Source organism: Ranitomeya imitator, chromosome 9, assembly GCF_032444005.1.
Source record: "Ranitomeya imitator isolate aRanImi1 chromosome 9, aRanImi1.pri, whole genome shotgun sequence".
NCBI classification, from domain to species: domain Eukaryota; kingdom Metazoa; phylum Chordata; class Amphibia; order Anura; family Dendrobatidae; genus Ranitomeya; species Ranitomeya imitator.
In genome coordinates, this window is record NC_091290.1 from 38,434,032 (window position 1) to 38,449,564 (window position 15,533).

Consider the following 15,533-nt stretch of genomic DNA (forward strand, 5'->3'; position numbering starts at 1 on the left):
TAGAACCCTTCAAACTTTAGAAATAGTATTCAATACTTTTGAGAGGTGGAAAGGAGTCACCGTGTTCCTATTGACGCATTGGCAGCGATTTATGTTTCAACAAAACAGAAATTAGATAGATAAACAATAAGTAAACAAATGTTAGTTTTTTTTCCTTTCTATATCTGTACAGTATGAGAATAAAGCACATTTATGGAAAGGTGCTTATCTATCAAACTCACCTATTTGCCATCAATTGCAAAATCTGTACCAGGAATTTTCCTACTCCTTTCCTGCGGACACGGATTTCTAACTGGACCTCATAACTGGAAAAGAAAAATTGCATGAAACATTTAACCCTGCTGTTCTGTTGGTCAAAAATGACCGACTTTGAACTTCAATATTCTTTAAAATATTCAAGATGCGGCTCTGAAACCCATGGCCGACCGACCCATCCTCATTTAAGTCAATCAACCACAAGTTTCAGAACCGCATCTTGAACACCCCAAAAAATACCAAAGTTCAAAATAGGTCTCCCCAGACCGAACAGAACAGCAGGGTTAAAAAGAGGTTATGCTGTCATACAATTTATAGGCACACAAAAAAAGAAGGTGTCCTGCGGCACCTGGCAGCTGCCTCTATGTATTGAGTAGTGCTATGTTCTGTAGCTATGTTCCATGTGTTCAAATTGGTGCACTTTTCATCTAATCATTAGGGATCCAGGTGTCTGACCACTAAAGATCTGAAAATGATGTCCTTTTCAATGAAAAAGTCAACCCCTTTATGGCGAACCTGTTATCTAATTTATGCTTCAAGCAGCATAAATCAGAGCAGCCAGGTATTTTGTTTTCTCTGAAATGCTGTGGTGTTTTACAGAATATTTAGTTAGAAAATCTGAGAACTATAGCCAAAGTCTACACAAGTCTGGTTCCACCCCCAGCCGATGCTGCTACAGGTGATTGACACCTGTGATTGCTTACTGCAAAGTCAAAAGTTTACATACACTAAAGGTACCTTCACACATAACGATTTCGTTAACGATATCGTTGCTTTTTGTGACGTAGCAATGATATCGTTAACAAAATCATTATGCTTGACAGCGACCAACGATCAGGCCCCTGCTGGGAGATCGTTGGTCGCTGGGAATGATCAGGACCTTTTTTTCGCCGGCGGCCGTAAAGCAGAGCACAGCGGTGACGTCACCACTGTGCTCTGCTTTACGGCCGGCGCTGACACAGTTAGTGCGGGAAGCTGACGCCGGGGTACGTGACAAACAACGGAATGTGAGTATGTACTGTTTTTTTTTTTTTTTACTTTTACAATGGTAACCAGGGTAAACATCGGGTTACTAAGCGCGGCCCTGCGCTTAGTAACCCGATGTTTACCCTGGTTACCCGGGGACTTCGGCATCGTTGGTCGCTGGAGAGAGCTGTCTGTGTGACAGCTCTCCAGCGACCACACAACGACTTACCAATGATCAGGTTGTATCGCTGGTGGTGATCGTTGGTAAATTGTTTAGTGTAACGGTACCTTAAGATTACCATGCCTTTAAAGAATTCTGGACTTTCCCTATGATGATGTCATGTGTTTGGAAGCTTCTGATTTTCTTCTGGTTTGTTTTTTGGCAACATCTGAGTTAATTAGAGACACACCAGTGGATGTATTTTAATGCACACCTGAAACACACTGCTTCTTTGTGTAGCATCATGGGGAAGTCTCAAGAAATCAGCCAAGTTATCAGGAAGAGTATTACGGTCTTGCACAAGTCTGGCTCATCCTTGGGTAGAATTTCAAGATACCTGAAGGTGCCTCGTTCATCTGTACAAACAATTATACGTAAGTACAAACAAGATGAGCCATCAATACCGTTCAGGAAGGAGATGGGTTCTGTGTCCCAGAGATGAACGTGCTTTGGTCCGACGTGTGCATATCAACCCAAGGACAAAAGCAAAAGACCTTGTGAAGATGATGGTGGCAACTGGCAAGATTGTGTCAATATCCGTAGTGAAATGAGTACTGTACCAACATGGGCTGAAAGGCCACTCTGCCAGGAAGAAGCCATTACTCCAAGAGAAACACAAAAAAGCCAGATTAATGTTTGCAAATGCACACAGGAACACAGGTCTTCATTTTGGAGACATGAACTGTGGTCTGATGAAACTAAAACTGAACTTTTTGGGCATAATGTCCATCGTTATGTTTGGAGGAAAAAGGGAGAAGCTTGGAAGCCTGAGAACACCATACCAACTGTGAAAAATGGTGGAGGCAGCATCATGTTGTGGGGTTGTTTTTGTGCAGGAGAGACTGGTGCAGTTCACAAAATAGATGGCATCACAAGAAAAGAAGATTATGTGACAATACTGAAGCAACATCTCAAGACATCAGCCAGGAAGTTAAAGCTTGGGTGGAAAGGGTTCTTTCAAATGGACAATGACCCGAAGCATACTGCCAAAATGGTAACAAAGTGGCTTAAGGATAACAAAGTCAATGCTTTGGAGTGGTCATCACAAAGCTCTGATCTCAATTATATTGAAAATCTATGTGAAAGCCTGAAAAGGCCGCTGCGAGCAAGATGACCTACAAATCTGAATCAGTTACACCAGTTTTGTCAGGAGGAATAGGCCCAAATTCCGACCAACAATTGTGAGAAGCTTGTGGAAGGAAATCCCAAAAATTTGACCCAAGTCATTCAGTTTAAGGGCAATGGTACCAAATACTAATGAAATGTATGTCAACTTTTGACTTTGCAGTAAGTAATAAAAATGCCTTAGTACATTCTCTATCATTAATTTCACATTAGGCAAATAATACTAATAGTACCTAAAACTGGAAAGGTTTATTCTGATTTCATATCAGATAATGAGAAAAACATGCAGATGTGTCTTTTTATATAGTGTATGGAAACTTCTGGTTTCAACTGTATATACAAACAGTGTAGCAAAAAACTTAACTTTTTTTCCAAATATACAGTCATGGCTGAAAATGTTGTCACCCTTGAGATTGTTCCAGAAAATGAAGTATTTCTCCTAGAAAATTAGTGCAATTACACATATTTATTTCCTCTGTGTGTATTGGAACACCACAAAAAAAAAAAGCAAATTGGACATAATTTCACACAGAACTCCAGATTGAGCTGGACAAAATCGTTGGCACCCTAAACTAAATATATGATGCACACCCTTTGGAATAAATAACTGCAATCAATCGCTTCCTATAACCATCTACAAGCTTCTTACACCTCTCAACTGGAATTTTGTACCACTCTTCCTTTTCAAACTGCTCCAGTCTCACATTTGAAGGCTTCTTCTCCCAACAGAAATTTTCAGACCTTTCCACAGGTGTTCAATGGGATTTAGATCCGGACTCATTGCTGCCACTTCAGAACTCTCCAGCGCTTAGTTTCAATCCATTTCTGGGTGCTTCTTGAAGTATGTTTGAGGGCATTGTCCTGCTGGAAGACCCATGACCTAGGAAGCAAAGCCAGTATTCTGACACAGGGCACTACAATGTGATCCAAAATACTTTGGTAACCTTCAGATTTCAAGATATCTTGTACACAGTCAAAGCACCCAGTGCCAGAGGCAACAAAACAACCACCAAAACATCTTTGAACCTCCACCATGTCTCACTGTAGGTACTTTGTTCTTTACCTTATAGGCTTCATTCCTTTTTTGGTAAACAGTAGAATGATGTGCTTTAACAAAAAGCTTTTTCTTGGTCTCATCTGTTCACAAGATGTTTTCCCAGAAAGATTTTGGCTTAGTCACATACATTTAGGTAAACCGCAGTCCAGCTTTTTTCTAGATCTCTGTGTTAGCAGTGTGGTCCTCCTGGGTCTCCTGCCATAGCATTTCATTTCATTCAAATGTTGACAGATAGGGTGCATCAGTGTCAGCGCACCCTGAGCCTGCCGGACAGATTGAATTTCTTTGGACCTTCATTGGGGCTGCTTATCCACGATCCGGACTATCCTGCGTTGCAACCTTCCATCAATTTTTCTCTGCCATCCACGTCCAGGGAGATTAGCTACAGTGCTAAAGGTTGTAAACTTGTTGATTATGTTGCGCAGGAACATAAAGATCTCTGGAAATGGACTTGTGACCTTGAGATTGTTAATTATTGTTTCAAGAATTTTGGTTCTCAAGTCATCAGACTGTTCTCTTCTCCCCTTTCAGTTCACCATGCTTTCTGTGACACACCATGCACACACAAAGCAAAGATTGAGTCCACTTCTCCCCTTTTTATCTGGTCTCCGGTGTGATTATTCATTTTAACAACAATTTTGGAAAGGTGCCAACAATTTTGTCCAGCCCATTTTTGGTATTTTGTGTGAAATTATGTCCAGTTTGCCTTTTTTCTGTTGTTTCAAGACACCCCCCAAAAAATAAACATGTGTATAACAAAATCTATGATTGCAGTAATTTTCTGGGAGAAATACTTCATTTTATGGAACAATTTCAAGGGTGTCATCACTTTTGGCCATGACTATTTGATTTACTTTAAGTGAGCTCATCTATTAAACCATCTTGTGAACTAATTTTAAAAAAGAGACCCTACAAAAAAAAAAAAATATCGGACAACCCTTATGTTCCTTACCAGTAGAGCACTTCATCTCCACATTCCACGTCAAATCTGAAGTGCACAAAAGCAACGGGCATGCTAAGCTCATCTCTGGCAATAAGATACCAGGCACGTTCGTCTGTCAGCTCCTCTCGTTTTTCTCTCTCTTTCCATCCCCATTCACTTTGTTCATAACTACAAAGACATCAAAGGAAGACGTTAACGGCTTTCCTTCCAGAGGCATCATCTGAGGTTCCCTTCAGGACTAATGACAGGGCGCAACATTGCAACTCAACTGCATTACCAATAATTATTGCAAATAGAGGACATTGTAGGCAGAAAAAGGCAGGATTCTTACAAAAGTCTAAACCTGGACTAGAGGGTTTATAACAGGTTAAAAAAGTAATTTTTTTTAACTTAATTTTAAAGTGTCTCACAGTCCCACTAAATCTTCCACAAACAGCAGACAGGTGACCCTAAGAATAAAAAAAACAAAAACAAAACAACAACAACAACCTGGTGACGGGTTTCTTTTAAGATCGGAAAGGACCGCCATGTCCAGACTGGCCCCGGATCTCCTGACATTAAGGACCTGATGCTGTCTTGGACATCATGGGCCGAACTCAGGCAGTGAATGTAGAACGTGCGAATCCGGCCTTACATGCGCATTTAACCCGTTTCTGCCATTAGACGTACTATTCCGTCCATGTGGGGCGGGCCCTACTTCCCAAGGACAGAATAGTACGTCATAGGCGATCGGCCGCGCTCACGGGGGGAGCGCGGCCGATCGCGGCCGGGTGTCAGCTGCTTATCGCAGCTGACATCCGGCACTATGTGCCAGGAGCGGTCACGGACCGCCCCCGGCACATTAACCCCCGGCACACCGCGATCAAACATGATCGCGATGTGCCGGCAGTGCAGAGAAGCATCGCGCAGGGAGGGGGCTCCCTGCGGGCTTCCCTGAGACCCCCGCAGCAACGCGATGTGATCGCGTTGCTCCGGGGGTCTCCTACCTTCCTCCCTGCAGCAAGTCCCGGATCCAAGATGGCCGCGGATCTGGGTCCTGCAGGGAGGGAGGTGCCTTACCAAGTGCCTGCTCAGAGCAGGCACTTGGTAATGCTGCAGCGCTCTGAGACAGATCGGTGATCTGTCAGAGTGCTGTGCAAACTGGCAGATCACCGATCTGTATTGTCCCCCCCCCTGGGACAAAGTAAAAAAGTTAAAAATTTTTTTTACAAGTGTGTAAAAAAAAAATAAAATCCTAAATAATGAAAAAAATATATATATTATTCCCATAAATACATTTCTTTATCTAAATAAAAAAAAAAACAATAAAAGTACACATATTTAGTATTGCCGCGTCCGTAACGACCCGACCAATAAAACTGTCCCACTAGTTAACCCCGTCAGTAAACACCGTAAGAAAAAAGAAAAAAAAACGAGACAAAAAACAACGCTTTATTATCATACCGCCAAACAAAAAGTGGAATAACACGCGATCAAAAAGACGGATATAAAAAACCATGGTACCGCTGAAAGCGTCATCTTGTCTCGCAAAAAACGAGCCGCTATACAGCAACATCAGCAAAAAAATAAAAAAAGTTATAGTCCTCAGAATAAAGCGATGCAAAAATAATTATTTTTTCTATAAAATAGATTTTATCGTATAAAAGCGCCAAAACATTAAAAAAATGATATAAATGAGGTGTCGCTGTAATCGTACTGACCCGAAGAATAAAACTGCTTTATCAATTTTACCAAACGCGGAACGGTATAAACGCCTCCCCAAAAAGAAATTCATGAATAGCTGGTTTTTGGTAATTCTGCCTCACAAAAATCGGAATAAAAAGCGATCAAAAAATGTCACGTGCCCGAAAATGTTACCAATAAAAACGTCAACTCGTCCCGCAAAAAACAAGACCTCACATGATTCTGTGGACCAAAATATGGAAAAATTATAGCTCTCAAAATGTGGTAACGCAAAAAATATTTTTTGCAATAAAAAGCGTCTTTCAGTGTGTGACGGCTGCCAATCATAAAAATCCGCTAAAAAACCCGCTATAAAAGTAAATCAAACCCCCCTTCATCACCCCCTTAGTTAGGGAAAAATAAAAAAATTAAAAAAATGTATTTATTTCCATTTTCCCATTAGGGTTAGGGCTAGGGTTAGGGTTAGGGTTTGGATTACATTTGCGGTTGGGAATAGGGTTGGGATTAGGGTTAGGGGTGTGTCTGGGTTAGAGGTGTGGTTAGGGTTACCGTTGGAATAAGGGTTAGGGGTGTGTTTGGATTAGGGTTTCAGTTATAATTGGGGGGTTTCCACTGTTTAGGCACATCAGGGGCTCTCCAAACGCGACATGGCGTCCGATCTCAATTCCAGCCAATTCTTCGTTGAAAAAGTAAAACAGTGCTTCTTCCCTTCCGAGCTCTCCCGTGTGTCCAAACAGGAGTTTACCCCAACATATGGGGTATCAGCGCACTCAGGACAAATTGGACAACAACTTTTGGGGTCCAATTTCTCCTGTTACCCTCGGGAAAATACAAAACTGGGGGCTAAAAAATAATTTTGGGGGGGAATTTTTTATTTTTATTTTCACGGCTCTGCGTTAGAAACTGTAGTGAAGCACTTGGGGGCTCAAAGTTCTCACAACACATCTAGATAAGTTCCTTGGGGGGGTCTAGTTTCCAATATGGGGTCACTTGTGGGGGGTTTCTACTGTTTAGGTACATTAGGGGCTCTGCAAACGCAATGTGACGCCTGCAGACCATTCCATCTAAGTCTGCATTCCAAATGGCGCTCCTTCCCTTCCGAGCCCTCCCATGCGCCCAAACGGTGGTTCCCCCCCACATATGGGGTATCAGCGTACTCAGGACAAATTGCACAACAACTTTTGGGGTCCAATTTCTCCTGTTACCCTCGGGAAAATACAAAACTAGGGACTAAAAAAATAATTTATGTGGGAAAAATTTTTTGTTTTATTTTTACGGCCCTGCATTATAAACTTCTGTGAAGCTCTTGGTGGGTCAAAGTGATCACCACACATCTAGATAAGTTCCTTAGGAGGTCTACTTTCCAAAATGGTGTCACTTGTGGGGGGTTTCAATGTTTAGGCACATCAGTGGCTCTCCAAACGCAACATGGCGTCTCATCTCAATTCCTGTGAATTTTGCATTGAAAAGTCAAACGGCGTTCCTTCCCTTCCGAGCTCTCCCATGCGCCCAAACAGTGGTTTACCCCCACATATGGGGTATCAGCGTACTCAGGACAAATTGTACAACCATTTTTGGTTCCAATTTCTTCTCTTACCATTGGGAAAATAAAAAATTGGGGGCGAAAAGATAATTTTTGTGAAAAAAAAAAATGATTTTTTATTTTTATGGTTCTGCATTCTAAACTTCTGTGAAGCACTTGGTGGGTCAAAGTGCTCACCACACATCTAGATAAGTTCCTTAGGGGGTCTACTTTCCAAAATGGTGTCACTTGTGGGGGGTTTCAATGTTTAGGCACATCAGTGGCTCTCCAAACGCAACATGGCGTCCCATCTCAATTCCAGTCAATTTTGCATTAAAAAGTCAAATGGCGCTCCTTCGCTTCCAAGCTCTGTCATGCGCCCAAACAGTGGTTTACCTCCACATATGGGGTATCGGGGTACTCAGGACAAATTGTACAACAATGTTTGGGGTCCATTTTCTCCTGTAACCCTTGGTAAAATAAAACAAATTGGAGCTGCAGTAAATTTTTTGTGAAAAAAAGTTAAATGTTCATATTTATTTAAACATTCCAAAAATTCCTGTGAAACACCTGAAGGGTTAATAAACTTCTTGAATTTGGTTTTGAGAACCTTGAGGGGTGCAGTTTTTAGAATGGTGTCACACTTGGGTATTTTTTATCATATAGACCCCTCAAAATGACTTCAAATGAGATGTGGTCCCTAAAATAAAATGGTGTTGTAAAAATGAGAAATTGCTGGTCAACTTTTAACCGTTATAACTCCCTAACAAAAAAAAATTTTGGTTCCAAAATTGTGCTGATGTAAAGTAGACATGTGGGAAATGTTACTTAGTAAGTATTTTGTGTGACATATCTCTGTGATTTAATTGCATAAAAACTCAAAGTTGGAAAATTGCGAAATTTTCAAAATTTTCGCAATATTTACGTTTTTTTCACAAATAAACGCAGGTAATATCAAAGAAATTTTACCACTATCATGAAGTACAATATGTCACGAGAAAACAATGTCAGAATCACAGGGATCCGTTGAAGCGTTCCAGAGTTATAACCTCATAAAGGGACAGTGGTCAGAATTGTAAAAATTGGCCTGGTCCATAATGTGCAAACCACCCTTGGGGGTAAAGGGGTTAAGAAACGTATCTTAAGAATAACACCTTTATCCTCAAGGAGCGAGGCAAAAACAGCTATGGATGGACTGAACTTACAACGTAATTATGTGCCCTGGCCACGGAGCCTTTTTATGATATTACAAAGAGATTCTTACAGCATTTGCATATTTGTCTTTGTGAGTTCAAAGGCCCAGTCTATGGTCTTGGGGTCCAAGTCGGTTACTCGGCAGCACTGTATAGTCAAATTCAACCTGAGAATGGAAAGAACGACCAAGGGGTTAGAAAAAAAGATGTCAGGTTAAATACAGGAAAACATTTTGTTATCCTTCCTTACAACCTACCCGTTTCTGTCAAATTTTTTAAAGACTGGAAAAGCTCCAAGAGGGTCACCAAGCTGCAGAGAGAAAAAAAAACAAAGGATAAAATTAACAAAAGGTGAGAAAATGTTGATAGGCAAGAAGATAAAGAATAAAAAAAAATTGTGACTAAAGGCAGCTTACCTGATTGGCCGCTTGCACCTTGGCGAACACAGCGGCCATGGCGGCGCGCTCCTCTTGGCGCTTTTGCTTTTTCTCTTTTGCCCTTACAGATTTTCTCTGAGGACGAAAAGGGAACAAAATCATTTAGAAGTACCGTATTTCTATAAATTTCAGATTTTTTTCAGATTTTTTGTTAAACAATTTTTAATTTGACGAAAACAGAAAAAATTTGAAAAGCATTTACATGTCATGTTTTTCAGAAGGTCCGGTTCTTAACAATTTTACATAGGAATACATTCAGGATAATCAATTTCTTTAACTGCAAATATGCAAGAAAGAAAAAAGGAACACATTAACTTCCTATCGAAAACCATATTATCCTCCGAGACCTCAGAAATCACAAGGTCCCTCGCAGTTCTTCATAGTTCTACCACGATATATATCTAAACACCCGCATCAACCCAGATAGTTCTGATTGTGTGTAACGGTGTTCAATCAAAGCTCTCCACTCTCTGAAAAAGCTTTGTTGTTTTTTTTCCTTAAGTTTTTCCGATTCTAATTTATCATGTATCATCAGCGTTTTCCGTGTCTCTGTTACTTCTGATAATTTTGGAGTCTGTTTTTCCGGCCAGTGTCTGAGAATACATTTAATAACCAAAAGAATTACATCTTTATATCCTGAGAAAGATCCAAGATGTGAGAGTTCATCTAAGACTTGTTGTATTGTGACTATCTGGCTCTGATAAAAATAATAACACTACAGTACTTCCCACAATTACTCCCGAAAAACAGTTTGAGACCAGCAAGTGTTGAGCGAAGGGTTAGATGGCTAAATCAAGCAATAAAAGCGATAGTGGACAACTCGGTCTCGTCCCTTTTTGTAACTCCAATGAGTGATCGTAAAACTAATCTCCTGCTCTATCCCCTCCATTTTATCCCATCTCAGGCCACGTGCACACGTTGCGGAAAGTGGTGTGGATTTTTCCACACTGATTTTGGTAAATCCGCAGATAAACAGCACTGTGGATTTACTACGTTTTTTTTGTGGATTTTGTGTGGATGCCACCTGCGGTTTTCTATTATGGAGCATGCTGTGGAATCCGCACAAAGAATTGACATGCTGCGGAATAAACAACGCTACGTTTCTGCGCGTTTTTTTTCTGCAGCATTGGCACTGCGGATTTTGTTTTCCATAGGTTTACATGGTACTGTAAACTCAGGGAAAACTGCTGCGAATCTGCAGCGTCAAATCCGCTGCGGGTCCGCAGCAAAATCCGCAATGTGTGCACATAGCCTCAGACTGCCAATACCGTTCTCATATTAAAGACTAGATGGTGGCCCGATTCTAACGCATCGGGTATTCTAGAACAGAGGTCCCCAACTCCAGTCCTCAAGGCCCACCAACAGGTCATGTTTTCAGGATTTCCTTTGCATTGCACAGGTGATGCAATTATTACCTGGGCAAGACTAAGGAAATCCTGAAAACATTACCTGTTGGTGGGCCTTGAGGACTGGAGTTGGGGACCTCTGTTCTAGAATATGCATGTAGTTTATTTATGAAGATTTCAGAATAATGCAATGAATACACAGGATTTGGGCGGCCGGGCGCGACCAATTAGCGAAACTTGGTTCAAATCCCGCGTCAATTCGCGTCCGGACTTCACCTGTCGCTGATTGTTCACGTCTTGCCGGCCGCGACCAATCACTGAAGCCAGGGCCAGCTGCAGGTTTTTGAGGGCCCCGGGCGAAAGAGTATCACAGCCCACGTAGTATATAGCACAGCTACGTAGTATATAACACAGGCACGTAGTATATAGCACAGGCACGTAGTATAAGCACAGGCACGTAGTATATAGCACAGGCACGTAGTATATAGCACAGGCACGTAGTATATAGCACAGGCACGTAGTATATAGCACAGGCACATAGTATATAGCACAGGCACATAGTATATAGTATATACCCTCAACCTACTGTCTCCTTCCCCATAATCCTGTAGAATGTAAGCCCGCAAGGGCAGGGTCCTCGCCCCTCTGTATCAGTCCGTCATTGTTAGGTTGTTTACTGTATGTGATATTTGTAACTTGTATGTAACCCCTTCTCATGTACAGCACCATGGAATCAATGGTGCTATATAAATAAATAATAATAATAATAATAATATAGCACAGGCACGTAGTATATAGCACAGGCACGTAGTATATAGCACAGGCACGTAGTATATAGCACAGGCACGTAGTATGTAGCACAGGCACGTAGTATATAGCACAGGCACGTAGTATATAGCACAGGCACGTAGTATATAGCACAGGCACGTAGTATATAGCACAGGCACGTAGCATATAGCACAGGAACGTAGCATATAGCACAGCCACGTAGCATATAGCACAGCCACGAAGCATATAGCACAGCCACGTAGCATATAGCACAGCCACGTAGCATATAGCACAGCCCCTTAGTATATAGCGCACCCCACGCAGTATATAACACAGCCCACGTAGTATATAGCACAGCCCACGTAGTATATAGCACAGGCCACGTAGTATATAGCACAGGCCACGCAGTATATAACACAGCCCACGTAGTATATAGCAAAGTGGCCACCATATCCCTGTTAAAAAAAGAATTAAAATAAAAAATAGTTATATACTCACCTTCCGTCGGCCACTGGAACCAGTCGAGGCCTTTACCGATGCTCCTCGTGACGCTCCTTTCCCAGTAATGCCTTGCAGCAATAACCCGTGATCATGTAGGCAGCATCAATAGTAAAAAGTTGGTCACACTTATAGGGTTAATAGCAGCGTTAACGGACTGTGTTACACCGCGTTATGCCGCAGTATGTTTAACGGACTGCTAAAACACTATGTTGGCGCTAAACTGGAGGGGAGTATGGAGGGGGCACTGACTGGAGGGGAGAAGGGGGGCAGCCAATTCGCAGCCGGACTGTGCCTGTCGCTGATTGGTCACGCAGGATTTACGTTGCAGACAGACAAACAGACGGAAGTACCCCATAGAGAAATATATAATATATATATATATATATATATATATATATATATATATACTAGATGGTGGCCCGATTCTAACGCATCGGGTATTCTAGAATATGCATGTCCACGTAGTATATTGCCCAGCCACGTAGTATATTGCACAGTCACGTAGTATATTGCCCAGTCACGTAGTATATTGCCCAGCCACGTAGTATATTGCACAGTCACGTAGTATATTGCCCAGTCACGTAGTATATTGCCCAGTCACATAGTATATTGCCCAGTCACATAGTATATTGCCCAGTCACATAGTATATTGCAGAGCCACGTAGTATATTGCCCAGCCACATAGTATAATGCCCAGCGACGGAGAATATTGCCCAGCCACATAGTATTTTGCCCAGGCACGTAGTATATTGCCCAGCACAGAGCCACGTAATATAGAGACTTAAAAAAAACAAAAAACATATACTCACCTTCCGAATGCCCGTTGGAATTCCTGCTATACTCACCATCCGCCGCCTTTCCCGCTGCTCGCCACGCTCCCGGGACCCGCTCCATTGCAAGCGGCTGCTTCCGGTCCCAGGGCTGGTGTGAGCAGGACCTATGATGACGTCGCGGTCACATGACCGTGATGTCACGGCAGGTCCTTGTCGCACACCAACCCTGGGACCCTGAAGCTGCCGCTTGCAATGGAGCGGTCCCGGGAGCGTGGCGAGGAGCGGCAAAGGGTGAGTATAGCAGGTTTTTTTTTTTATTATTTTTAACATGACCTATTTTTACTATTGATGCCGCATAGGCAGCATCAATAGTAAATAGTTGGGGACACACAGGATTAATAGCAGCGGTAACGGAGCGCGTTACACCGCGGGCCGTTACCGCTGCCATTAACCCTGTGTGAGCGGTGAGTGGAGGGGATTACGGAGCGGGCGCCGGGCAGTGAGTGCAGGGGAGTAGGGGAGGGACTAATCGGACTGTGCCCGTCGCTGATTGGTCGCGGCAGCCATGACAGGCAGCTGCCGAGATCAATCAGCGAATGACAGACAGACAGAAGGACAGACAGACAGACAGACGGAAGTGAGGTCTGGATACATATGATGAGAGCATTATACTGTCTCTGTACAAATCCCTGGTTATACCGCACATGGAGAACTGTGTACAGTTTTGGGCACCGGTGCTCAGGAAGGATATAATGGAACTAGAGAGAGTACAAAGGAGGGCAACAAAATTAACACAGGGGTTGGGGGAAATACAATACCCAGAGAGATTGGTAAAATTAAGATTATTTAGTCTAGAAAAAAGACGACTGAGGGGCGATCTAATAAGTATATAAGGGGACAATGCAAATATCTCTCCGAGTATCTGTTTATACCAACGAAGGTGACGGTCACAAGGGGGAATTCTCTGCGTCTGGAGGAGAAAAGGTTTTTCCACCAACATAGAAGAGGATTCTTTACTGTTAGGGCAGTGAGAATCTGGAATTGCTTGCCTGAGGAGGTGGTGATGGCGAACTCAGTCGAGGGGTTCAAGAGAGGCCTGGATGTCTTCCTGGAGCAGAACAATATTGTATCTTACAGTGATTAGTTTCTTTAGAAGGACGTAGATCTTGGGATTTATTCTGACAGAATGTAGGCTGAACTGGATGGACAAATGTCTTATTGGCCTTGCTATGTATGTTACTATGTTATATCTTCGATAAATCAAGACATTAAGATTGTCAAAAATACTGATTGGTTAGCAGATATACTACCCTCACTTATCCACACCACATAGGATTTGTAAAAAAAAAGGGCCGTAGTATATGTATGTATATATATATATATATATATATATATATATATATATATATATATATATATATATATATATATATATATATATATATATACACACACACACCAGGATCTGTTATATCTTTTCCATGTTTATGTAGCAACTGCATGTATGCCAGATTTCCTGATTTTAGGAGACTTTTCTTGTAACGTGTGATTAAATACTTGTATCAAAGTTTGTGCAAGATCTTCATTTAATAATTTATAGAGCTCACCCGTGAACCCATCAGAGCCCGGGCTCTGCTATCTACTATATAATTGTCTAAGGGTCACTTCCGTCTGTCTGTCTGTCCTTCTGTCATGGTTATTCATTCGCTGATTGGTCTCGGCAGCTGCCTGTCATGGCTGCCGCGACCAATCAGCGACAGCCACAGTCCGATTAGTCCCTCCCCTACTCCCCTCCACTCACTGCCCGGCGCCCGCTCCATAATCCCCTCCACTCACCGCTCACACAGGGTTAATGGCAGCGGTAACGGCCCGCGGTGTAACGTGCTCCGTTACCGCGGCTATTAACTCTGTGTGTCCCCAACTATTTACTATTGATGCTGCCTATGCAGCATCAATAGTAAAAATATGTCATGTTAAAAATATTAAAAAAAACAAAAAACCTGCTATACTCACCATCCGCCGCCTTTCCCGCTCCTCGCCACGCTCCCGGGACGGCTCCATTGCAAGCAGCAGCTTCCGGCCCCAGGGCTGGTGTGCGACAAGGACCTGCCGTGACATCACGGTCATGTGACCGTGACGTCATCATAGGTCCTGCTCACACCAGCCCTGGGACCGGAAGCTGACGCTTGCAATGGAGCCGTCCCGGGAGCGTCGCGAGGAGCGGTAAAGGCGGCGGATGGTGAGTATAGCAGGACTTCAACGGGCCTTCGGAAGCTGAGTATATGTTTATTTATTTTTTTAAAGTCTCTATACTACGTGGCTCTGTGCTGGGCAATATACTACGTGGCTGGGCAATATACTACGTGCCTGGGCAATATACTCCGTCGCTGGGCACTATGTGGCTCTGCTATATACTATGTGGCTGGGCAATATACTACGTCGCTGGGCAATATACAATGTGGCTGTGCAATATACTACGTGACTGGGCAATATACCGTACTACGCGGCTCTGCTATATACTATGTGGCTGGGCAATATACTACATCACTGGGCAATATACTACGTCGCTGGGCAATATACTATGTGGCTGGACAATATACTCGGTCGCTGGGCATTATACTACGTGGCTCTGCTATATACTATGTGGCTGGGCAATACACCGTACTACGTGGCTGGGCAATATACTACGTGGCTGGGCAATATACTACGTGGCTGGGCAATATACTACGTGGCTGGGCAATATA

General features: G+C 42.7%; 1 protein-coding gene across 2 annotated transcripts in view; it reads right to left on the minus strand.

The window, feature by feature from the left end:
- The window catches only part of NAA40 (N-alpha-acetyltransferase 40, NatD catalytic subunit), a 42,322-nt gene that overhangs the window by 10,625 nt on the left and 16,164 nt on the right, over positions 1-15,533 (minus strand). Inside the window, exons 2-7 of one of the 2 annotated variants that reach the window (XM_069738659.1) lie at positions 9,604-9,678; positions 9,381-9,476; positions 9,222-9,274; positions 9,036-9,131; positions 4,576-4,734; positions 222-305 (exon numbers count right to left, since the gene is read on the minus strand). In XM_069738659.1, coding sequence (XP_069594760.1) covers positions 222-305; positions 4,576-4,734; positions 9,036-9,131; positions 9,222-9,274; positions 9,381-9,419 — 431 coding nt within the window. In that variant the 5' untranslated portion in view covers positions 9,420-9,476; positions 9,604-9,678. The remainder of the gene's footprint in view (positions 1-221; positions 306-4,575; positions 4,735-9,035; positions 9,132-9,221; positions 9,275-9,380; positions 9,477-9,603; positions 9,679-15,533) is intronic. The other variant, XM_069738658.1, reaches the window with a different exon arrangement.